This window comes from Homarus americanus, unplaced genomic scaffold, assembly GCF_018991925.1.
Source record: "Homarus americanus isolate GMGI-L3 unplaced genomic scaffold, GMGI_Hamer_2.0 scaffold21314, whole genome shotgun sequence".
Classification (NCBI taxonomy): domain Eukaryota; kingdom Metazoa; phylum Arthropoda; class Malacostraca; order Decapoda; family Nephropidae; genus Homarus; species Homarus americanus.
Genome location: NW_024720811.1, coordinates 2211494 through 2237910, shown reverse-complemented (window position 1 = coordinate 2237910; position 26417 = coordinate 2211494). Strand labels below are relative to the sequence as shown.

At 37.2% G+C, this 26417-nt stretch overlaps 1 protein-coding gene across 3 annotated transcripts in view; it reads left to right on the top strand.

The window, feature by feature from the left end:
* Nucleotides 1-19956, top strand: part of LOC121861223 (transmembrane and coiled-coil domains protein 1-like) — a 31488-nt gene extending 11532 nt beyond the window's left edge. For 2 of the 3 annotated variants that reach the window (XM_042358868.1, XM_042358867.1), the window contains exons 3-11: nt 2887-3214; nt 3893-4097; nt 5010-5238; nt 7867-8058; nt 9308-9491; nt 11579-11698; nt 14519-14740; nt 16995-17120; nt 17355-19956. In XM_042358868.1, coding sequence (XP_042214802.1) covers nt 2887-3214; nt 3893-4097; nt 5010-5238; nt 7867-8058; nt 9308-9491; nt 11579-11698; nt 14519-14740; nt 16995-17120; nt 17355-17540 — 1792 coding nt within the window. In that variant the 3' untranslated portion in view covers nt 17541-19956. The remainder of the gene's footprint in view (nt 1-2886; nt 3215-3892; nt 4098-5009; nt 5239-7866; nt 8059-9307; nt 9492-11578; nt 11699-14518; nt 14741-16994; nt 17121-17354) is intronic. The other variant, XM_042358869.1, reaches the window with a different exon arrangement.
* Nucleotides 19957-26417: the final 6461 nt, after the last annotated feature.

The following is a 26417-nucleotide window of genomic DNA, read 5'->3' as shown; positions in this document are numbered from 1 at the left end:
TCATGGTACAGTACGGTATCAGCACGTGGGTTACCCGTAGATATCAAGACATGCTCAGTCTGTATAAGAACAAGTCAGGTTTAGAGGTATAAGAGATGTATCTGGGCAGGTAACGTGGTAAAGCATGCTTGTTTTTTATACTGTATAAATTATTATTCTTGAACGAAATTTAGGCATCTCAGAAAATTTGGGAAATATACTGTACAGTATACAGTGGGATATGCTATAACGAATCTAATTGGTTCTAGAACCTTGTTCGTTATAGCATTCGTTCGTTATAGGATTAATCCGTTCCAAGCCCCCAAATACAACCACTTAGCACTGAAAAATATACAGTACAGTAATATAAAATTGTAAAAATTGTAAAAAAGTGCATACATATGCATCTAAACCCCTGAAATAAAGAATATCATTAATACTTGTAATAAAAAAACAATAAATTAGTAAAAAAAAAAAAAAAATTAAAATAATGTTCGTTGTAGGAGTTTCGTTCGTTATAGCATTCTCAATTTTATAGATAAAACCGTTCATTATAGGAATATTCGTAGTAGGATCCGTTCGTTATAGCATACCCCACTGTATAGTAAAAAAAAATAATGATTGCGACTGGATATTTAATAGTTCATAAATCAGACAATGCTAATCTTTTTTGGCTTTCAGTTCAATTGAATAGGTTATTCCAGAAGAAAAAAATAGTTACAGTACTTGAGCTATTGGAATTAAGCTGTGTGAGATGTTTATTATTTTTATGATAAATTGGTAGTGTTCCATGTGTGGTTTGGGTAACATGGTATTATTATCGTTTCATATTATACTTGTCGCCAACTTTTTTTATTTCCAGTCGCATGACTTCATAGTTTGTCCTGACTACCATTCTTGTCTTCAACCAAACCCTTTAGAATACAGTATTGGTATGAACTAAGAAGGTTGACAGTTCTTAGGGCACGTGGAATCCTAGCCATCGCCAATTCTTCAGACAATTTATTTTACTAACTACAAGCCAATACAGTATGTAATTATGATCTGCGTCAACAAATCCTTTGTTCACTCAAAGCTTGCAACAGAGGCCTGGGGTCATGGGAAGAATCACTACAGTTCTTCACTGTTTAATCTATTGTATTGATATTATGTTATTTTAAGGGATAATGACTATACAGTGGTCCCTCGGTTAACGAACACAATTCGTTCCAGAAGGTCGTTCGTTAACCGAATCCATTGTTTCAATGGGATATTGGGTAATTGGTTCCAGCTCACCGAAAAGTACATACAAAGTAAAAAAAAAATGCAGTAAAGTACACTTACTTTGAGGTGTGTATGTAGAAGGCTCCTGGTTGATGATGATGATGGGAATTAGAAGTGGGGGTAGAGGAGAAGGGAGAAGAGAAGGAAGTGGGGATGGAAGAGAAATCACCCCATGCTTGATGCCGTTATTTCACCAATAAAATTTTAAGTTCACTGGGTGTAATTCAAGATTATTTTCTTTAAATCAACACTGCACTGCACTATATATTGTCAATATGCTAAATAAATTTCAGAATGACCAATAATTGTACTGTAAAAACGTAAAAATACTCTGTTCAAGAGACCCACAAGCAAGATGTTTCCTCTACTGAACAGAGACACAAACTGAGGCCTTGGTGGGTGAGTGAAGTGGCTGATGGGCGCACCAAAAACTAGTTCTCTGTACTGCAATTATGTTAAATAAGTGTTAAAATGACTAATAATTTTAATATAAAACTTGGAAAAATATTGAATAACACAACCTTCTTGATATTTACTCCAATGGAAACGAATGTAAGCCCTAAAACCGATTACTGTATTGGCGGACTAATCTTCCAGCTGGTGAGCAAGCCTAATCATGTTGACATGTTTTCGTAAGAATTTCGTTAACCGAATTGAAGATTCTTATGGAAGGTAATTTGTTAACCGAAATTTCGTTAACCGAGGGACCACTGTACTATGTTTATCTCTGATAATTTCCGCACTTGGAGAAGCAAAAATTAGCATGTGAATGCTCTGGTAACAAATATCTTGAAGAAAACAAGAAAAGTAATACTGTACTGATGTTTATTTTTCCATAAATTAGTAATTTATTGTAGTTTAATCAAATTAAATATTCTTTCAGAGTAAGGAATTGTAGTTATTATTGATAGATATAAAATGTTGGGTACCATTAAAGGGATGTCATGCTAAGTTTTATGATTAACATGCTCCTGAGAATTTCTCAGCACCTAGAATTGTTGAAAGCTGACTTGTGAATGTGAACACTTTTAAAAATGTTGATCATAGTTCATTACTGATACTGCAATGAAGTTTCAAATAAGTATGATATGTTCTAATGATGTTTAATTAACAGATAATATCTCTTGGGCTGTATGAGTCTGGTGGCTGGACAAATGTTTCTTAGAGGTGGTGACAGTGTACAGAACAGTATTGTATTATAAGAGTGAGGGTACAGTAGTGCCAGGAAGGCAGTTTTGAGGCAACTCAGAGCAAGAAGTGTGGGGTCGGTAACAGCTGTGTTCTATTTTTCACAATTATTTGCATTTACTGTACATATTACTATATTCATGTCCTACATGCTGCTGCTTCCTCACCACTTGTTGTAATAATGTTATCAGACATTAAGCACCCTACCGTGGGAGGTAGATGAGCATTCTCACTTCTTCTCTAACGTTGACCCTTAAGTGAGGTCACAGCCACTCATAGCTTGTACGGTATTAGAAAAATCTTATCGTAAACTTAAAATAGTTAAGAATATGTCGTGACAAAGCTTATACAGTGTAATAAAGAAAGTTTGCTTTGTAACTTATGACCTAATTCTTTTTCCAAAGGTAGAATGCAAGATTTAAAATGTACTTATGGCGCTATTTTCTGTCTATGCAGGAAAAAGTGCAGTTCGAGCGAGGTGGGAGGCAGCGGTCATGGGAGCGGGAGACGTCGGTCTCCTCTGGCTGCTCGCAAGTCGACCCCGACGGGAGGAGCCAACACAGGCAGCGGTGGGAGCGAGGTGAATGCCGTAACCAGCAGCAACAACAACAACGCGACCACGGGTGGCGGGGTAGTAGGGCAGGCCACGCCGCACCAGCCCAGGACAGCTGGTGGTGGCAGTGGTGCTGGTGGTGGTGGTACTGGAGGGTCAACCCGCCTGCCCAACACTACCGCACACCATGAAGATGCTGCAGCACATTCCTCCAATGAGGACTGCGATGCTGTGAGTAACTAGACCAGCTTGTTTGTTTCCCAGGTGAAAGCTGTCATTTTCGTCTGCAAAAATTTAAAACCGACATTCAAACCTAATTTTGAGTTCTGCTAAACAGCTGATTAAAAAAAATTAATAAAAAATATCAAGCTGCCATAAAGATTTTTTTACTTTAAAAACTGCTTCAGATAATCAAGAAAATAGTGTATTGAAATGGACAGTGATAGTAGTTCAGAACCTAAGTTGAGAATTGTTAGCAATGGTATGTGTGTGAATACTGTATACTGTCTTTCTGTTGGACCACCCATATGTGCGTGCATATGTGTGTGTGTGTGTGTGTGTGTGTGTGCATGCGTGCCTGCCTGCGTGCCTGCCTGCGTGCGTGCGTGCCTGCCTGCCTGCCTGCCTGCGTGCCTGCCTGCCTGCCTGCTTGCGTCCGTCCGTCCAGATAGTTCTCAACAAAATTTAAGAGAGTGAATGTAGCCAAACAATACTTCAGACAAACTCAGTACAGTTGTTAACTTTCATATTTTAGTGACTTCTGGCCTATTTTGGTTACATTGCAGCAACAGGAGTCCTGAGACCCTTATGCAACAGTCAGTTTGTTTGCCATTTAAGTTATGCTCTACAAAATCTTAGATGGTGTGAAGACAATACTGTACAGTACTTCTAAAATACTTCATATTCCAGGAAACGGTGCCATCGTCAGGGGTGTCCAATGGCTCCGGGGAGTTGGTAGAGCCTTTTAGAGTTAGTGGAGGTGATATTGGGTCTGTGGACGATGTGGATGATCATACTCCACATATCCAGCGCACACGAGAAGCCCTGGAACACATCCAGGCTAAGATACAGAAAACTAAAGATCTCATTAAAGAGGAACAAAAAGCACGAGATGGTAAGTAAAATTTTCTGAAGAACTTATACCTGTACCCTGTACACTAATTTATGTAAAAGCAATACAATACAGTATATTACAGCTTCCTAACCATTTTGTGATAACAGGGCCAGCTCTAGCTTCTGAGGGCCCACTGCAAGATAATGGTTGGGGGCCCCCATTCCTTAGACATCCCTCCCAAGGTTTCCATCCCATCGTGCTCAGTCCCTCACCCACAAATATTCTTGATTCCTGTGCAAATCTGACAACATTGACAGATTTTTATAGACACAAACTGCCAAAGCCCAGACTTACTGGTGCCAGATGGCTGAAACGCACTCGCCTGTAGTTCTGAAATGCTCACGCTACACAGCACATCAGAATTGAAATACGAATCCTACAAAACAACAAGTGATTGGGGCCCTGTGCAGCTGCATGGACCGCACATAGCAGGGGCGGCCCTGAGCTATAACTTGCATATCTCTCACCAATATGTCAAGGGATCGAGTCCTGCTTAGCCCAGACACAAGTGAGAAGGGTGTTATCCGGTGTGACCCTCACTACCACACATCACAGGTTTCCTCCGGACACTCCAGTATCCTCTTGTAATAACACTGGATAGACCAACCACCCGGATGGCTATTAAACTGAAATGATAAATACTATATGTATAATTGATGCAGATCCTGGACCTATTGGAAGCCTTTTGAACAAGAATCAGTTTATTCAGTACAGTTATTATATTGAAAGTGAAATAGATGGATTATGTTATTTCAATTAGATTTCTTTCAATCCTTCATAAATCCTGACAAAGAAGCCCCCCACATTGCACAAGTTGTATAGCCCATAAACAAAGCAACAGATTCTTTGTTCATGTATTCAGTTATCAAAATAATTGATTTTCTTAATGAATATATTTTTTACTCGATACAGAAAATGTCAATGAATACCTCAAGCTTGCTGCTAATGCTGACCGCCAACAAATGGCTCGCATCAAGACGGTGTTTGAGAAGAAGAACCAGAAGTCAGCTGCTCTAATACAGCAACTTCAGAAGAAACTAGAAAATTACCAAAAGAGATTACATGAAATAGAGACCCATGGGTTGATAGTTGCACACCGGCAGCCCAAAGAGGTGCTGCGGGATATGGGTCAGGGTCTTAAGTAAGTATACTGTACTGTAATTGTAACTTTTTAAAAATTCTGGCTTAAGCAATATCCAGAATTTCCAAGTGTAACCAATTCCTAATTACAGAACATGAATTTTTGCCATTTCATTTTCTGTCTTTTTGGCTCTTACTTGGTAACCTTGTATTTCATTAATCCTGTAATGTACAACTAATATAATTTTTTAAATTCCATGGAACCATTAAGTTGCTGATATGGTGGTTAACTGTAGTATTTTTTCCCTTGACTTTATAAGGAAGGTTATAGTCTTAACCTTTCCTGCAACCCACCTGAATGTTTCTCTATCCATTTACTTTTTAAATATAAATCTTCTCTAAAACTACTTACCTTTGATGTGGTGGGGCTGATGACTCTTGAAATGTGGGGTTGTTTAAGGGAATCAACATAAGGAGTGCAAGGAATGAATGGGTATAGGACAGTGTTCTTAAACTTTTTCAACACTACCCAAAACTACATTGTTAACCAGCATTAATAAAAATGAATTGAAATTTTGTAATGGAGGCTGACCTCCCCTCAACTCCAATCCTACAAAATCTACAAATTGCTAGATACTTAGCTGACTTCAGCAGGAAAGAGCTATGAATCTTTAATGAAATTGTGTTAAGGCTTCAGCCAGTGTGAAGTTGTAGCTACATTGATTCTTCTTAATATTAACATAATAGAAAAGTACTATGCTCTCTTTGTTTGATGGTGGCTTAAGCAGCTCTGGCTTCAGACTCCAGCAAACAGCTCTCTGCCAAAATGATGGCAACACATTGTCACTCATTCAGTTGATACAGTATACTGTACTTTATTTTGAAAGACTCCGTGATTTCATAATATCAATACTGTAGTTATAATACAGTTGTAAAATAATATATTAGTTTATTTATAGAAACTATTTCACCAGAATTAAAGTGATTTATGAAAACTACTTATACTTATTCAGGCTACTTACCATAGTAAGTTTCCTTTAACCTCATGTGGTATGGAGAACTTTTAGATACCGTACAGTATATGTTAGTCTCTCTTCCTACCCATGTTTGTGCATGGTTGTGTTAGTAGAAACATTTGGCATGGCATCACTGGATCTTCAAAATATATTAATTCATTATTACTTACTGTCTAACATTAATACTGTACAATTTCATGAAACGGTAACATGTAGTGAAAACTTAAAGTTAAAGTCTTCATATTAAGATATTTACTGTGTGGTAAACTGCATACAGTACTGTATTTTATTGTACTGTATTATACAGTATCTCAAAAAGTATCTGACTACACTGTGTGAAACATTAAAGACCACGAATGATAGATACAGTATTGGGACATGCATTTACTTTGGTATACAGTAGTTTAACATAACTAATGCAAAATGTATTTATTTGGGTGTAATTAATACGATGTTCGGGTACCAAATGTAGTAGGATCAGTATAGCACAGAGCCACGCATACCAACCCTCCCGGGACATCACAAGTTGCATGTAGCATATCAGAAGCCATCGTACCCATCCTGGCAGATACTTTTTGAGGTACTGTACAGTCGCAGACAGTGGTTTGCTCCCCGTGCTAAAACTGAGGGACAGGAATGAGTCTCCGAGCTTAATGTCGTCTGGTGCGGTTGTGCTGTTTTATCTTGTTTAGGGTCGATGCTGTACGTCCTATGATTTTTTGTAAGGAATCGGTGATAAACAATTTTTTTGTAGTAAGTACAGTACAGCACTGTACTGCATGTTTTTTGATAGGTTCTTGTCATTGCAGCCAATACATGAACCAGTGACCAATCTTAGGGGTGATAATCTTTGGATTTGGGGTAAAAAAAAAATATGGGGGTTTAGCTTTTAACATGGGATTTTATGGGTAAATGGGTCCTGTTGAATGAGAATTCATCCAATGATCACATTTTCAAGATTACACATTGCTTAAGAAGCAGGAGCTTACAGTACTGTGCATCTAGCTGTGTCTCTTACAGTATAATGTTTACAGTGATTGAAATGTTGTGTGTACAGTAGACAGGGTTTGCAATTTGATGATAAAGGTAAGTTCAGCTGTGAAATCCAAAAAATGTTCAACAAAAATTGCCCTGTTGTGTGAAATGACAAGTAGTACAGTATGATGTTTACAGTGTATTTTAAATAGATTGAGGTACAGTTTATATCTGACTACCAATGAAAAGCTTGAAGTACAGTAGTGCTTGCAGCATCTTCTACAAAATATTTGCTTCTAACCATCGTCGAATCTTTCAGTGTCAGGTTCAGCTGCAATGCTTGAACCATTTTCTGGCATTCAGTACAGTACAGTATATTGGTTTGGCTTCAAAGTGAGTACGGTAGTCACTACTTGCACTAATAAAAAAAATGTAGAAAATTGAAGATTGACTAAAAAAACACACATACAGTAAAAGGAAAATTAAAAATATTTGGAAAAACAGTGTGGTAAAAGTTAAAGGACTGTGTCCATGAAAACAAACAATTAAACAGGAGAGAGAATATTAGTCTCATTGTGTTTCCAAGGGAGACCAAACTATCTTATCTGATTTCTGATGTACAGATATCAGATGCATATAAGCTTACCACTATATATTGCACAAGTAGGAAGTATCAAGTCACACCATTTTCTCCTTAGGACGGTCATCAGTAAACCTAAGGAGATAGCACACCTGATCAAAAACAAATTTGGTTCTGCGGACAATATCAAGGAGCTAGCTGGGGAGGAGGAGCGTGACGAAGAGCGTGTGCATCATGGGTCAGCTACATTACCTGTTGGTGCAAGTTTGGTACCTCCTACCTCCTCTAATCAAGGGAGCAATCTCCCAAGGTAAAATATCTTATTGAATTTAATATTAAGACTGCTGTTCTAAACAAACAAATGAAAAATGCCTCGAGCTTTAATAAAAGGCCTGCGGTAATCAACAACTTGGCTAGCTTTATGTGAAGATCCAATTGTTACTACATATGAGATACTTAGGAGTAATGAGCTCACTGTGTTAAGTCATTAGAACAACTGTAGATACACTGTAGATCCCTGAACAAAGGTTTAAAAATGATAAGGTGCTCACTGGTTTGTAGCTGTAGAATAATTACGGATGACAGTCAAATTTGGTACACCAATTGCATGCAGTTTTTCTCAAATCGCATGTAAATATTTTTTTGTGGCTTAACCCTTAGGCCCCGGGTGACGTTCCAGAACGTCCGACCAGCGTGCCCCAGGTGACGTTCTAGAACGTCGAGCCTATTCCCGCTACTTTTTTTTTTTTTTTTTTTTTTTTTGAGGGGGGAAAGTTGATTTTTGTCTATTTATCCCTGCGAGGGGAGGGGGGTACTGCCAGCAGCACTCTAACCCGGGGCTTAAGGGTTAAATTTTCAAGATTTGGGATATTGGATACATACAATATAACTAGGAATATTTCAGAAGTTCTTGGCGTAATCCCTCAAATTTTGAAATATGAAAAGTCTTTATTGTTTCTGCTCAATTAAAATACAAATGAAGAGTTCCACTCTAAAAGTCTGTAAAGAGCATGTAGTTGTGTTATGCCAAGGTTAAGTCCTTACCAAAACTCTTAAATCAAGCAAGGAAATGATCTTCATTGAGACAAATGGGACAATAAGAATTGTCTTCTCTCAGAAAAGCCTGAACTTTTGCAAAGCCTGAACTTTTGCAGTAATGCTTCCATGTACAACTAAACCCTACCAGCCTATTGCCAATAATATTGCTGTTAACTTTAGCTTTGCATGCTTAGCAGACTGTTGCCACTTCAGGCCTAAGTTAGCCTTGAAGTTTAGCTCTACAGATTCACAACTGGTGTGATTGGTGTACTTGCTGAGGGCATTTATTTTGTATAGATTATTTGAAGGCTTTACTGTCTGGGTTGAGATCTAGAACAATTTTCCACTAACCTTTTACCAATAACACACTTTAGTTTCCTGTCGTACTACAATATTCACTGAAGTGAATTTTTTGGTATTATACATCACATAGCAAATGGAAAAAACTTCACATCCTGGGTATGAGTTGTTAAAATATTTTTTGTGTAACTCGTTGAATGCCATTATTTGATTGTTTACAGCAGTCACCACCAGAGTTCATCAGCTCAAGGAGCAGGTGGAAGTAGCAGTGGTGGAGGCCATCATGGAAGTAAGATTGGTTCAGAAGAAGGTTCCGAATGTAATTCCTCCATCACTAGTGAAAGTGTTCCTGGAGGCAGCACCACTTTGGCTCATCTTGGATCACCAAGGAACCACCATAGCCAGGTAATTGGCTTACTCATCACCCTTTGTTAAATAACTAATAATAGTGATCAGACCATCACCACCAAGTTAATCAGAGATAACAAACATTATTCTGAGAAATCTCTGACTTAACCATGACAACAAATACTGTACAGTAGCTAAAACAACTATCTGTGCTCACTTTGTGGGAACAATATGAGACCATGGACGATAAATTTTGGTATATGAGACCTGTCACTCATCACACGTAAAATTTTGGAGCATATCGACCCCCCACCTGCACAGATACCGGGTAGTTGTTTTAGCTACTGTACATTCAATAATGAATTGTTCCTTAAAGTAAGATGTCATATCTAATTTTAACATCTCATAGATTCCTAGTGGAATAATTTCCACAAAAAGTAAAGAACAACTGCTTTACCTACACAATGATCACTTCATGTGAATAATAACTTGTAAATATTCCACGTGCCTTAGTTTCTTGACCTTTTCAAGAGTTTAAAACACTTATTCAAGGTTTAGATATTTTGGACCTCGTGCAGAGTAGAAACCCTCCACTTACTGTTGATTAAATTCCCTAACATTAAATGGGGTTAAGTTATGTTTGGTGAAAAAAGTGGGGTCCCAAATCTTCGTTAGACCCGATATTTTGGTAAAACATTGCATCGTACCATCCTCACAAAGATGGGAAGTTTCTAGGCAAAACAATATGTCTTAAGATGTAAATAGGATAGGAGATTTATATGTCAATACAGCATATATCTTGACCCTTAAAGCCCGGGTGACATAAGACCCACTGGACCTCATACGCAGGCTTATTTGGGCTCCTCCCCCAAAAATAAATACATTAAAAAAATGCAGTCACCTTATAAATGAATAAATCAATACAATGGACCCTCCATTAACGAACAGTTCAATCTACATGTATGAGATTTCAGTTAACGAATTACCTCCCATAGGGACTTTCAGTTATTATTAACGAGTACAAATTCTATTAACAACAGCCTTATAAAAAACATATTTAGGTGCACGCATCAGCTGATCGACTCGTCCGCCAATAATCGGTTCTCTGTTTACCTTTGTTTCCAGTGGAGTAAACATTGAGAAAGTTGTGCTCTTGAATATTTTTGCATTTTTACATTAAAATTATTGGTCATTCTGAAATTTAGTTAACATATTGATAACATACAGTGCATTGTTGGTTTAAATAAAAAATATCTGGAATATGTTAAATATATTGTTGTGAACTTAAAATTTTATTGGTAAAATTATCAAGCATGGGTCCAAAGAAATCTTGGAAGGCGATTTCAATTCAAGTGAAACAAGAAATTATTAAGAAATACGAAGAAGGCATTAGAGCCAATGCCCTCTGTAAAGAAAATGGCATGTCGTCATCAACTGTATCTACAATCAGCTGTTTGCATTGCCGCTATGTAAATATAGCCACCGGGAATTCTACATACACACCTCAAATTAAGCGTTAAAATATTTTTTATTTTTTATTTATTGTACAATATACTGTACAGTACACAATGATGGTGAGGATTCTGCATGTAAGGCTTGGACCACATGAATTGACATTAGGTTACATAGAGAACCCTGTGTGAAAAGAAGTACGCAATGTACTATAGTAATACTTTGACAAAAATATGCAGAAAATAAAAGTAAAACAAAAACAGGAAAAACACAAGATAAAATAATGTTCAAGAATTATCTAGATACTGCATGTATAATGGCTAACAGTCTTCATAAAATAATATTTAAATGAGGTGGAATAGGTACACAATCCTTATAAAACAAAGACCTGCAAATATAAACCAAAACATACTGATAGATCAGCAAATTACAGGGAATTCCATATAAATGAAACCAAATAGGGTAGGGTTAGGGATCAGTTAGGATTATAAAGTAAGAGCATTCTTAAAGCTAGAAATTAACAAGTTCTCGTAGCTATTTCCTAATCCTAACTCACCCCAATCCCTGTCGTGTTAGGTTCCATTTATGTAGACAGCCTCTATATTCAAATCATGGTTAATGAAACGAAGTGAGTTCAGACTTCACAATACTGTACAGTTCTTGTAAGCTGAAGTTTTATACTTATTTTACAGTTGACAAGTGGTGATTTTTATGGCGTGCCTGGAGGGACAACAGTAGAACAGCTGCTAATGGAGCTAAGAGAGAGCAGAGACGAATCAGCACGACTAAGAGAAGAAATAGATACAATAAAAGTAAGTATTGTACTTGAAGCCCAAAAAAAGTAAAACAAAAAATTTCACTATACTGTACATGTATATTATCAGCTATAAACATATTTACTTTGGAAGAGAAGGTGAAGGCTCTTTATGTAAGCTTCATGTTCTGTAATTTATATCTTGATGAGATCACGTTCTCAGAAAAAATTTTATAATATTTTATTCTGTAACTTTACTATTGAAAATTATAGGACATGTCCACAACCAGTGGAATGTAAAAGATGTCACATTCCACAAAGTGTAAAACATATGCATTATGACTGAATATCTGGCAGAGTTCTTGGGAGAATCTAAATTCTTTGTCATGAATTTTCTCGGGTTCAAATACTACCTACTGTATATGAGACAAAATCTGAAATACCAAATGTTTCATAAACAAAGTACAGTACAATATCGCACGATAGGATCCAACGATGTTCGCTATACAGTATATGATTACATGTAATCAATGGGGAAAATAGGGTTAGGTTCTGGAGGCCAATAAAAGTGACTAAACTTGACTTAATGAGTTCATTTTCTTACTAACTTAGCACCAATGAACACCAGACTCGGGAACAACAGGCTATTTCAATATCAAGGAACACCAGACTCGGCAGCTTATGCACCATCCTGGGAACACCAGACTCGCCAGCAGATGCCACACTGCCACCCTCACTTGACAATCCCACATTTACATAAACGAACACCAAAAATATTAGTTGCAGTATTAAATCTTTTCCATTAAACTTTACATTCTCTTCAATTCACTTTTCACGTCACTAGCAACCCATTTACACTCGTTTTAGAAGTCATAATCTGCAGCAGAGTCGGCTGCTTTCTCGTCACTCACTCAGAAAGACTGAGCGGGCGAGCGTGAATGTGTGACTGAGCAGCCACGGTGGCGCCTCTGGTGAGCAAATAACGCATTTGCTTGCCATGGTGATACATTTTAGATATTTCCTGCCTGATTTCCCTTGCGAAATAAAAAAAATAACGCTATACAGTATAGTCTCAATTTAAAGATTTGGTTTACGCATTTGGTCATTTACGCGGTACCTTGCCAGACCGACAATTTTTATTCACGCGGTTCATTCCATCATTTACGCGGGAAGCGGCGCGGGCAGGGTGCGCACAAGGTCGCCCAGTCAACAAAACATTACCGAGTTCTTCACCCGCCACCCACCACAGCCAGCCCAAGTCATTGATAGTGAGGATATGGACTTTGAGGGGTTTGACAAAGAGGCCCTGCAAGCCTCTGTGGTGGATAGTGATGCAGGTGAGGGCCAATAATCTGCCCTCTGCCTCAGAACCAACCCCAATCCCCGTGTACCCAACCAGAGTCAAAATATTCTTAAGTGTAGGAATTTGCCTGGTTTGAGTAGAATGAAAGGATTTTTTGACCCTTTTAAAACAATGATCAACAAACACAGGAGGGTATCCAAGTTTTTGTGCAATGGAACGAATGTGTTTCAATTCTTCATCAATAAATTCAGCGTCACAAATACGCAAACATTTCAAAAACATAGCAGAAAAAAACTGACATTTTGGTAGACTCCAGGTGACTCGATAAAAAATGTATGAAACTGTCTACCTGTGTAGGCTTTCTGTACACCTTAAATTTGTAGTTATGGCCATTTCTAATGATAAGCATATCAAGGAATGGAATGGAAGGGATGTCTTGAATAAAGACGAAAGCTAAGGTGTTCCGTTGTTTCCCTTTTCCCTGTGTGATTTTATCAATATATATATATATATATATATATATATATATATATATATATATATATATATATATATATATATATATATATATATATATATATATATATATATATATATATATATATATATATATATATATATATATTGACAAAATCACACGGGAAAAGGGAAATACATACCTACTTTTGAAAAAGTAATGTTTTTGAAGTGTTTAAAAGTACACCTGTTATTAAAGTCTTTCTCCAATATTGATGTCATAGAATGTAAGCTGATCTAAAGGAGAGATTAATTATATGAGGATATATTTGGTTTTGTATATGTATTATTAATGCAAAATAAAGTGATTGCTTGATTGATATAGATTTATAGCTTACCATAACTTCATGTGTGAAGTGTGGTGTGGTGGCGTGGATGAAGAGGAATACACTAAGGTGGTATGGACATGTGCCGAGGATACATGAAGATAGGCTGACAAAAAAGTTTATGATAGCAATAGAGAGGGTAATGTTTGGAGGGGTAGACCAGTTGCCACCTGGGAGAAAAGAGTTAAGAGAGTTTGTTGAAGAGAGAGCAGAAAGGGGAGGAAGAGTGTTTGAGAGAGCAAGTGAGGTGTGCAAGGATAAAATGGCCTGGAGACACTTCTGTTGGGGAGTTCCCGGGAGGGAACAAGGCGTCGGCGATATTGATTGAGTGATCAAAACAGAGGTGCCGGAGCGACACTCCAGTGAGCTCCAGCAGCACTGCACCCCTGCCGACCGTACTATACTGTAAAATGTACTTGTAATTTACTTTTATACCAAATTAGGTATGCAAATCACCCATTGCCTTGAAAGTACAGTACTATACTGTGTGGCCTTGAGACACCTGAGGATATACTGTACCAGATACCTCAAAGAATGAAAATAAAAATGTTCTACTTTCCTTGACACTGATATTAAATGTACAGATGTATATATTTCTGACTACAACCATTCACTTGACGTTACACCCATCACATGCTATAACTCTTTATAAAACCCACTATTGCCATTACAGGTGCAAGTTTACTCCTATTTTTGTAAAATTAATTTCTTTATTCCACTTCATTTTATGCAGCAAGCATTAGGAGCTGAAGTGAACTCAATGCGTGATGGTTTAGCAGAAGAACGATTCCGATGTGATAGGCTTGAAGAACAAATAAATGATTTAACTGAACTACATCAAAATGAGATGGCAATTCTTGTGACCAATATGGCAGATATGGAAGAAAAGGTGCAGTATCAGAGTGAAGAACGGATACGGGACCTTCATGAGATTGTGGAAAACTGTCACACCAGGGTGAGTACAGATGAAAACACAGGTTAGACTTTAATTTTAATATTAAATTACTATTTGATTTTGATACTGAAGTAAGTGGAGAAGTTTTGAAACCTATAGAAATCAAGGGAGGGTATTGTAGGGAAATTTGGAATGACAAAAATGAATAAAAATACAGTATGCCCGGATAATTCATGGATTTTTATTTCTCGGTCTTCTATTATTTGCGGATGATACCCTGGATGTACCCAAGAATGTCTGCGGGTAGTTTTAAAGTTACCGGCATTTTCACGGCTGGGACAGGGAGCCATTCATTCAAGAGACAGTAATTTCCTTTACCTGTATTGTAAAACACATACAAATAAATAATACCTGTAATGGGAAAATCCTCTCACAAATGATCAGAAACAAATTTATTAAAAATGTGAGTCTACCCTCAGGTCTACTCTGTGCTTTATTAATAACAAAGAACGGAGTAGACTTGAGGGTAGACTGTCACATTTTTAATAAATTTGTTTCTGATCATTTGTGAGAGGATTTTCCCATTACAAGTATTATTTATTTGTATGTGTTTTGTGTGTGTCTACACACACACACACACACACACACACACACGTATGTACAATACAGGTAAAAGAAATAATTATCCTAAGGTCAAACACATAAGGGAATATACATTTCTTTGTACACAAGTAAAAATGTAACCCCTCCCACTGGTCAGCATATGTTATTCACTGATTTGGTGATTCGCGGCCATTTTGAGAACTTAACCCCCGCGAATGTGAAGGGCATGCTGTACAGAGAATGATGGAAGTAATGTATTCAGAGAGAGTTCATAGTAGAGACATAGCTCCCAGAAAGTCTTGGAATTACAGTACTGTACAGGTATTTAACTTTTTTCATTTCTTAAGGGAAAAAACATGAGTGAAAGATTAATGAAACAAATCTTGGAATTTTACATGTGTAAACTCAAAATGAAATACAGTATGCAACCTGTAAAAGATGTTGGATATAAGATAAATATGTACATATTACCAAAATTCTGTACGTAAATGTGAGGAATAAATCAAAATTATACTAATAAATAAAAGAAAAGAAAAAATACTGCATTTCTTGTTGGCAATAGTTTCACTCCACGCAGGAGACTGAGATCTCCAACACTACTCCCTCGGTCCCTCCTTCCACACACTATGGGCTAACTACTGTACTACTAATGTAAAATGCTGTTTATTCCATTAATGTTTTTGACCATATGATAATCATTTATTTTGTTTGCACATTCTGTGGGAACGATTGTGTATGCATGTACCAGTATAAAAAAAAAAAAAAAATTAGGCATATCTATGCAAAATAATAAGTTGAAAATTAACTGACGGAGCTCACAGCTTGGCCCAGTAGGGGGAGTCGGAGATTCCAGCTCCTCACCACTCCCCTCTGCCTCCCTCACAATCTGCTCACTTATTCCTGCAGACATAAGAAATTTTTATTATATTTTTTTCACCTAATGGTAAAGATTTGTTTTTGTACAATCTGTATGAATAATTGTGTACATGCATGTAAGAGAAAAAAGGAATAAAATTATAAAATCTGCTCATAATTACGAGTTGAAAAATAATAACACACACACACGCACACACACACACAAACACACATATACTCACACACACACACACACACACACACACACACACACACACACACACACACACACACACACTCACACTCACACTTACGCTCTTTATATTCCATATTTCAACATATTTTTCAGTATACAGGTACAGTACACACAAAGAACACCGAGTGAGTGTGTGTATGTTTATAAATGAGTGTAAACATTTAAACTAGCATTTACCATTGGCATATTAAAAATTCTAGAATGCTCGGCTTATTTTTTCATACTGCGGTTTGGGAGTACAGGTACAGGCTTGGGGAAAGTGTTCTGTTAAACTTCATTAATTTTGAAACCGAGTGGGTCTGTATTCACCGAACAAAAAAAAAAAAAACTTTGTGTACCGGGCCTTGCATCTGAATATGAGGGCTGTGGCTAGCTCGCCTGGTTTGAAATACTGTAATGCTGTAGGGTATCGTAATTTTTTCTTTTATGAATAAGTGGGGTATGCTTTGCAAATATGAAATAGGGATGCTAAAATATAAATTGCGGATAAGCAGGGTTGCGAATAGCGAAGTATTCCTCTATTAGAACATTAGTGGAACAATTTTGTTTTGTTTTTTTTATCTAGAAACCACTAAAAGTCCTGTTTTATACTTTGGCCAGATCTCTCGGATGGAACATCAACAAGCACAGCAGCAGCAACAGTATCTGACATTAGAAGGTTTAGAGAACAGCAATGCCCGGGCTGTGTTTGTAAAGCTCATCAATGTTTTACTAACTGTGCTCCAGGTAAGCACACCAGTATGGGACCGATTGTTCCTAATAACTTCCCACTCATTCCTGTTTGATTGTTTTTTTAAATATTCTTTTTGAAAATTTTAATGGGAATAACGACCAAGAATATGCAGTTTGCCTTGATTATAGCCTATTTAAATACTAAGAATCACTTTGGACTTTGTTAAAATTTGTTTTAATGAATGATACTAATAAATGTACAGTATTAATTTCATTACATCCTTTCAGGTGTTGCTGTTGGTAGTAGCAACTGTGGCCAACATCCTGACGCCACTACTGCAGACTCGTACCCGTCTTTTTGTCTCTGCAATGCTCATTTTCCTCCTCATCTTTGTTTACATACAACTACCTGAGTTGAGAGAGATGTGGCTAGCAGTAGTTGACTGGTATATGAAGATTTTCTCTTTAAAATAGAAAATTCTTATGGACATAGTATTAATTTAACAAAAATATGGAAAACTGAGCACATAGCTGAAATATTTCTTGTTCCTCGTTAGGGTGTGTACTCTTGGCAATGTTGTTAAGAGCATCATTGACTTGTATTCCAATGATTTATTTATTTATTTATTTTTTATTTTTTTTTATTTATTTTTTATTTTTTACATTTTCAAGTCGACACAACTCGTCTGTCCAATAACCACCGTAAGCAAGAGAGTCATATTGATTCCTTAGCTCAAATATTTTCAGATAAGTGAGTTTGACTTGGTACTGGCACAAGTATGCCACAGTGTTATGAAGTTGGGTTTTTGAACATTTTCAACTAAGTAGCAAGTTGTTGAGTATTTATGATGAATTACAGAAAACTTCTCTGATGCAACATGATATTCTGTTCTGAACAAGTCGCTACAGAGTGATGAACAAGAGGTTTTGAGACTGATATGAAAAGACATTTAACTGAGCAGCTTGATGATGCAGTTGAATATGAATACCCAAGTGAATGTTGGCATGACATTGACTCGATCATATAGACAATTTCCTCCAGCTCAGATGCTGCTTGGAAATGATGAAGATGGCTGGCTCTTGTGGGGCTCGTGTGATAGCATTAACCAAAGTTGGACAACATAAGGTACAGCAAGTTTTTTCTTTTTTATTTTTTTAGTGTGGAAAGCCGAGATCCTTATTTGGGTGCAGCTTATAGCCACAAGGTTAAATGGTCAAAAGTGAGTACATGTAGTTACCAGATCAGTGGTCAGCATGAAGTTAAACCATTAGGTATTTGGTAGATTAAAGTGGTCACTTAGTTATATGTTATATGAATGAACCCTTGGAATCACATATTCCTGCCAATATTTTATAAAAATCTGAACTACTGCTACCACGTGCTGACGACAGATCCGACACAGTACAGTACTATGCTAATGGTTGATGATTTACTATCCTCTGCTCTCTACTTTTTTCCTTGGAACATATGTTTGTTCCTGTTATCTCTTTGAACAGGTCTGTGATGTATTTCTAATTAGAACAGACCAGTTTTTCCATCATAAGTAATTTTTTGCTCTTTCTGTGGTTCAACACATTTTTTGTTTTCACTTGTTATAATAGGGTGGTTAAACAAATTTAGCAGATTTGATAATATGGAGTGAAGATATTTTGGGTTTTTGAATGGTGCTGGTGGAAAATATATGCTGTTCACAATCGTAATTCAGTTTTTGCTGAATAGTTAACATATAAGTGGGTTCCTACTATAATGAGTGGGTCTTTACCTGCAGTACCAGCATTATTCACACCTGTCATTCACATTAAAATTTTGTCAGTAACATGTAATATATGATGTTTGTGAAAACATCATAAAAACTTTGTGGACTGAATTCATTGTCACCTAATGAGTCCTAACAGTTGACCAAATGTCTATCAATCCATTTAGTATTAACATTAAATTCTTAGTCACTGAATTGCCTGTGATATGTGTTAATAAAATAACTAGCTCTAAAAACACATTCAGCAGCAAAATTTTTAATAATAATACACAAAAAGAAATAATACTGTACTGTACATTGAAAATAAATAAATCTGACACAATAATTAAAAGCTGGGAACTCATATTTATGCACATTATTGGCTACTAAAAATGAAGAAAAATTATTATTGTATTTACTTGTCTTCTGTAATAAGAGACATTAATTGTATATGAATATATAAACTTGGGCAATGGTAATATTCAGTGACTAGATGAAATTAAAAAGCTTTTTAGATGTAGACATGCCATGTACTTACATACACTCAGTTGATGACTTTGTGTTCAGGCCCCCTGAGTGTGAGTAATGTGGGGGAAACTACCAAGAATAACTTCACAGATGCTATATCTTGGAAATGTAATTATAATATATTATATTATTTCAAATAGACGGTATTGTAGCAAGGAAAATTTTAGTAAAATGTGAGAGTAACAATTGTTGGTCTCATTGGCAATTTACTGCCAAGCCTTCACTATTGAGGCTCTTATTTATTTTTCCTGATGTCACCCTTATGTACATTTTACACTATCATGAGTCTTTTCATTGACTCACAGAGTATGGAATTGTTTTATGAGGATGCTCATGTTATCCTCAAAAATGCACTTCTTATGTCACAAGTATTATATACCCCAACTATGGCAGACCATCAAGATGAAACCATCTAATAATAAATTAGTCATTGAGTCCCACATTTTTTTATAGTATTATCAGTAAAACAATATACAGAGGTCCCTCGATTAACGAACGGTTCAATTAACGAAATTTCGGTTAACGAATTGGCTCCCATAAGGATTTCCAGTTCCATTAACGACTGCCTTATGAGAAACACGCTTTGTTGTGCGCATCGGCTGATAAGCTGATCGGCTGGTCCGCCAGTACAGTAATTGGTTCTATGTTTACATTTGTTTCCAGTGGGGTAAATATCAAGAAAGTTGTGCTCTTGAATATTTATGCATTTTTTATATTAAAATCATTGGTCATTCTGAAATTTAGTTAACATATTGGTAATACAGTACAGGGAACAGTTTTTGTGTGCCCTTCAGCTGATCGAATCACCCACCAATGCTTCTCAGTTTAACTTTGTTTACAGTGGAGTGAACATCGAGTTTGTTGGTCTCTTGAATATTTTTGCATTTTTACATCAAAATTATTGGTTATTCTGAAATTTAGTTAACATATTGATAATATACAGTGCAGAAAATATTAATAAATATGAAGAAAGCATTAGAACCAATGCACTGTAAAGAATATGGCATGTCATCATAGACTGCCTTTACAATCAGCTGTTTGCTATGGCAACAAAGCTGCCGGGAATACGACATACACCCCTCAAAGTAAGTTAAAATACAGTATTTTATTGTTTTTTATTTATTATTGTACGGTATACTGTACAGTACAGTACTGTATTTAGTTTATATTTTATGTTTTGTTAATTCTATTACCGGGATTCAGTACTTTGTATGTATACTTTTTCTATGAGTTGGAACCAATTACCCAATATCCCATTGAAATAATAGATTCAGTTAACAAAATTTTCGGTTAACAACCAACTCTGTGGAACCAATTGTGTTCGTTAATCGAGGGACCACTGTATTGGATTTATGGTCAACTGCTTTTTATATAAATGGTTGGCCACAGGTATGGATTCATTTTTTGGGGTTGATGTTGACTTGGAACCATGCATATTGCTTTAATAACAGTGGCTTCTGGCATCTAGGATGATTATAAAGTTTTGAGATGCAGTCTTTTGCTTTTACAGTTCACTGCTTTTCTGTAATTTCAATGTTGAGCTATGATGCTATGTTTGAGCAGGAAAAACCACTTTTTCATTCATTCCTTGGGTGCCAGTCTCTTATTCCATTGGCTGGGCAATATGGCTGTCAAGTTTTCTTATTATTTTGCTGACTTCATACACAATTTTTATGCATTAAGTTTGAGATCTGATTTTTTTTTTTTATTCTTGTCACAGTTTGAGGCCAGTTTGGCAAAGTAGGCATATTATATTAGTTTTAAGTGATTTTTTTTCTTAGAAATTTCTAGTAAAGATGACACTCCACTGGAACTTTCATTTCACACAATATACCTCTTGATTTACATTGACTTACAAATTAATCCAAAATACTCGAGATCAAAAAAGACAGAAAAGTTTAAGAAAACGAGGTAAGCTGAGTCTGAGCCTGTCTAATTCAGAACACATTATGACGAGCTGGAGTGTGATGTCATATCTATTCTCTAAACCTTAAGAGAATGTCTAAGGCATCTGTTTGTAACACGAGAAGCTGTATATTTTTAACTATACAAGAAAAACAATTTGTAGCAAAGAGTACTGTGTACTATATAAATTGAGTTTTAATAAGCAGAGGTTACATACAATGTATTACTGTACAGTACAGTATTAAAAGGTATGGATTATCCTGGATGCCCTCAGATCGATGATGGGAGTGTGGAGATTGGTACTAATGAGTTTAGCTCCTCAGAAAATTGTATGTACAAGTACTGTACTGTACCAGGAAAAGAGAAAAATCATTGAGGTATTTCTGCAATTGTGCAATGCTCAAGTTTTCTGGTAAAGCTGCGGTCACACTAAATTTTCTACCCAGAATAAATCCACTGTAGCGTTGATTCTTCAACGAACTCCTCAAGTTGTCTCTACAGCAACAACTTATTTGTTGTCGAAAGTGGGACGATACGGAGCATTTGAAATCCACGGTACGGTGGGTTGACATTTGCTAGAGAGAGAGTATTGTATTAATAAAATTTTCACCATTCATATTTTTTCTTATTAATGTTAAAATGTAAAAAAAATATAAAAATTATATTTCAATAACAAAACACCAGCAAAAAATGTCAGAGTAAATAAAAAATTATAAGAATACAGTACATCACAATGGGAATTTCATTTAACTCTTAGAGTACTTGTGACACTTTGTAAACAAACATTGCCTAGAGGCTACAATCGTTTCTCTTTCATTTTAGTCTTCTTTAACAGGACCACACATTTCACAAAAGTGGTTAATGCTGCCATAGAAGTATACAGTACAATGAAGCCAGCCTGCTCCAACTGGGCTCAAACTAGCCGCATAAGCTGGGCGCTTGGCCAACAGCACCTTTCGCTGGTGTGTGGATCCTACCGTTGACTTCTTGCCAATTCAATTTTCAATTTCAATTGTTTATTCCTTGATCGAGGAAGCGGGATCCTAGTGCTGTCACAAGGTACCCCTGTACAATGACACCAGAAGCATCTGGCAAATGTGACAAGTATATACAGTATAATTATTATAAAGGGGCTTACTAAAGCCTAAGGAAGGATATTCCTTTAACACATAATCAATGTTATTTACATAATATCTGGCCAGTATGGGGAGGATCATCTTGTCTCCGTCAGGGGGTCGTGGAGTGGTGGTCCAGCAGGCGTCACGGAAGCGTTGTGTGTGGTGACATCTTAGGAGGTAGTGGATAAGGGTGCGGCTGTCGACTTATTGCCTGTGGATATCTTACACAGAAAACTCTAGTGTGACTGTCACTTTAGATCAATATTACTGAATCAAGGGGTTGAAGTGCTGTAAACTATGAAACGTCCAACCCACAGATGAACAGCAATATTTCCTGTGAGGTAGTAGGCAGCTATCAAATAGGGAGGTATTACTGCCTGGGAAGATATTGCTGCCATATGGCATCACAAAAATTTTGACCAAGTCCCAGGTTACTGATCTGACTGACTTTCTGCCTCATTTACACACGATTGCAGGGTCTAAATTGCCCCCCAGGTCCCGATGTAGTGTCATTTTATAATAGCCAAACCTCAAGAATGACAATAATGGTGCCACGTCACTCTCACCTTCAACATGTCATGTAAAATTTCTACCCCTCTGAATTATCTACCCCCTTTTCCCAACAATATCAATAAAATGGAGCAAGGCCGTGCATGCACAGTCTAGCACTGGGGTAGAAATTTCTACCCATGTGAAATATCAACCCCTTTTTTCACACAATTTATAAAATGGAGCAAAATGCAAGTGACAGCTATCAATACCCTTCTTATTTTAAGGTGCATATATTTATAATCAACCAGCAATAAGTAAAATCACCTACCGTCACTTGTAAGTTGATATTTTTAGTAAAGAGGTGGGTCTTGTAGTGTCTATTTAGAAGTGCAGAACTGATGTTTTCTGGTTCTGTTCGTGGCCGGTCATGCGCAGTTTATCACCGGGATAGAAATCTTTTGAGGTAGAAATTTCACATAACACTGGCCATTACCCCATACCCACCACATCCAGAGCACATTGTACCTGGAATATTTCAGATCTACTCTTAAGTAAATCATGGTGACCTAAATTGTTTTTTGTTGCCATTCTTGACATTTCTCGTGAAATCGATTAGGGTCACTGGTGTCCTGTCCTTGATCACTTAGCTTTTCTAAGGACCCCAATTGAAATAAGTTAGTCGAACTTTTATGGGCTATTCTTGATTAGATGGGCTTACAGTTTACCGATGGTTGTGTACCGTACCTGGATTATCGCTTAACTAAAACCAATGTGAATGCATCATATATACAGCTCCTCCCCGACTTACAACTGGGTTAGGGACCCAAATCCAGGTCGTAAGTTGAAAATGCTTGAATAATACAAATGAAATCTAAAATGGGTGTCTCTTTTTCTTCTCGGCACCAAAAAACTCTCACTTTTAAGCTTGCCAGCCATTTTAAAGTGAATTACAAACGAACATTTTCTCTGTGTAATGACGTTGGGGACTCGAAAATACGTAATTTGACAAAATTTTGGTATGACTAAGGCAGGTCGTAAGTGCGGGTGGTCGTAAGTCAAGTAGGTTGTAAGTTGGGGAGGAGCTGTATACAGTCAGCCCTTAGCATACGCGGGTTTAACATACACGGATTTGCAAATACACAGATTGCCACCGGAGGAATATACATTCAAATCGCGCGCGACACCACACACACTGCACACCGCCCGCCACACCACACACACACACACACACACATCGCCCGCCACGCCACCCTGTGTTCCCGCGCTCCCTCAGTCAGTCAGTCTCGCTGTAACCACGCTTGTGTTGACATCAGCATTGTAGTTGCTACCCACATTTACCATGGCCCCCAAGAGAGCTTCAAAGACACCAGTGTTTGTAAACATGTACATAGTGTTTTTCTTTACTGAAATAAGGACATGGGGGGCCAGGGGTGTTTTTAGGGTGGGGGGGCAGCAAAAATACGCGTATTCTTAACAGTACCTAACCCCCGCGTATGTTAAGGGCCGACTGTACTGAATATCTTTTAATCTGATAAGGCAAAACAAGATGCCATCTTATTCTCCCATGGGATGGGTATGACACCTCAAAAATCATCACCAAATAAAGGTTTTGTCAGTTTTACTAACTCTTCCGCTTTACATATAGGCCATCAACATCAGGATACGAACCTAGTTCGTGACCCATTACCAAAATCAGTTGTTATATAACCCATAATAAATACTGTTAGCAGGAGAAAGTGGGAGGTAAATCAAGCTGGCCAAAAAGTGGAAGCGGTAGTTAAGTCATGGTGGCCAACAGGAAGGAGTGACAGCTGAGTCAAGTAGGATTCACTAGCTAGTCTGGCACCTGAGGACTAATATAGAAAACTCCCTTCATGTGGCAGGTAATATAATTTCTCTCCAGGTTTATGCCAAGAGATTAGAGAGCCTCGGGCTGTGGCTCAAGCACAGGTGTGTGGTTACTACTGTTCACCCACGCAACTCCTTCGAAAATTCATTTGCGTAATTAATTGTAACTTTATAGACCTGGAGCAATACAATCTGTCCATCCCCTCAAGTCGAACCAAATCTCACATAAATTAATTTCTGTATGCAAGTAGAAGTGCGTTCATATCATCACACACCGAAATAAAGGCACCACATATACCTTAATGCTGTATACGCATGGTAATAATTACTTTCTTCCCATTAAACTTGGATGAGAACACATTATAACGGGATTACACACACACACGCAAGTCCCTCATCACACCATCTGTGAGGGAATTACTACACCACGTGAGGTCCCTCATAACACCATCTGTGAGGGAATTACTACACCACGTGAAGCCCCTCATAACACCATCTGTGAGGTAATTACTACACCACGTGAGGTCCATCATAACACCATCTGTGAGGGAATTACTACACCACGCCAGGTCCCTCATAACACCATCTGAGGGAACTACTACACCACGTGAGTTCCTCCTAACACCATCTAGGAGGGAGTTACTACACTACAAGTTTGCTGTTCAACACCTACATTAATCTGTATGTTCACTGTATGTTCCTTTACCTTTCTCTAATGAAGGCTTTTGTTAAACCACCAATGTATGTAATAAGTCATTTATGTCCAATGTATATTTTCAGCCTTCGGGCTGCAGAATTTTTTCAATAAACCGTTAATTATTATTATTATACACAACATTATACAGTATATACAGGTATTGTTATTGCCACGCACAGCGTGCCAGCCACATGTTAAGTGAAGAAACTGTTTACAACTCAGAATAGCTTACTAAGCGAGATGGAGCTGGTAGCAGCTGTGTGACTGCCTGAGGGGCAGACTATCGCCTTCTACTGTAGAGGCAACATCTTGATTCTCGTCAGCCAAAATCTTCCTGCAGGACATTATATTTGTTCTCATTGGTCTAACCCTAGACCCGAAAACGTGAGTGTGATTGTGAACTGTTGAATCCTCTATGAACTCTAAACAAGCACTGTCTCTAGAGCCTATAATGTTGGTTTACCAAACTATCAACAGAATTAATGCCCTTGAAAAAAGAGAAGCCTCTGGTAGCTTTTTGAGATTCTCCAAGTCCAGCTGCTGTAGAGAGAGGGATAACTGTGAATAAGTGAGGTGCTGTATAGGAAAAAGATTGGATTGCAAATATTTTTCACACAGTTCGAGATTTAAGAAAGTAATGAGCTGGCATTTACAGTAGAGGTATTAGAATTTGAACCAAATATTTTGGCTCACAAAACTTCAGTTTGAATTCTAATTCAGCTTTAATAACCCAATGCAAAATGGTGAATCAAGAGCACTCAAAGTTCTTGGTGAAAGTGAAGAGATATGCCTAAGTACATAAATGAGCATGAGTTAAGTCAGCCATTTTGAATTTTAATTTGTTGGGGGCAAAGGAAGATCATTGGGAATATGGATCTACACTTGGCACAGTGTATTCCAGTCAAGTTAGTTGTTTGATGGTCTTTTAGAAGATTGAAACCACAGAAAAGTTGAGAAGAATTATGATGAACACATTGCAAAAACTAATTATTATTGATACAAGAGAGTGTACTGGAGTTCCCTAATT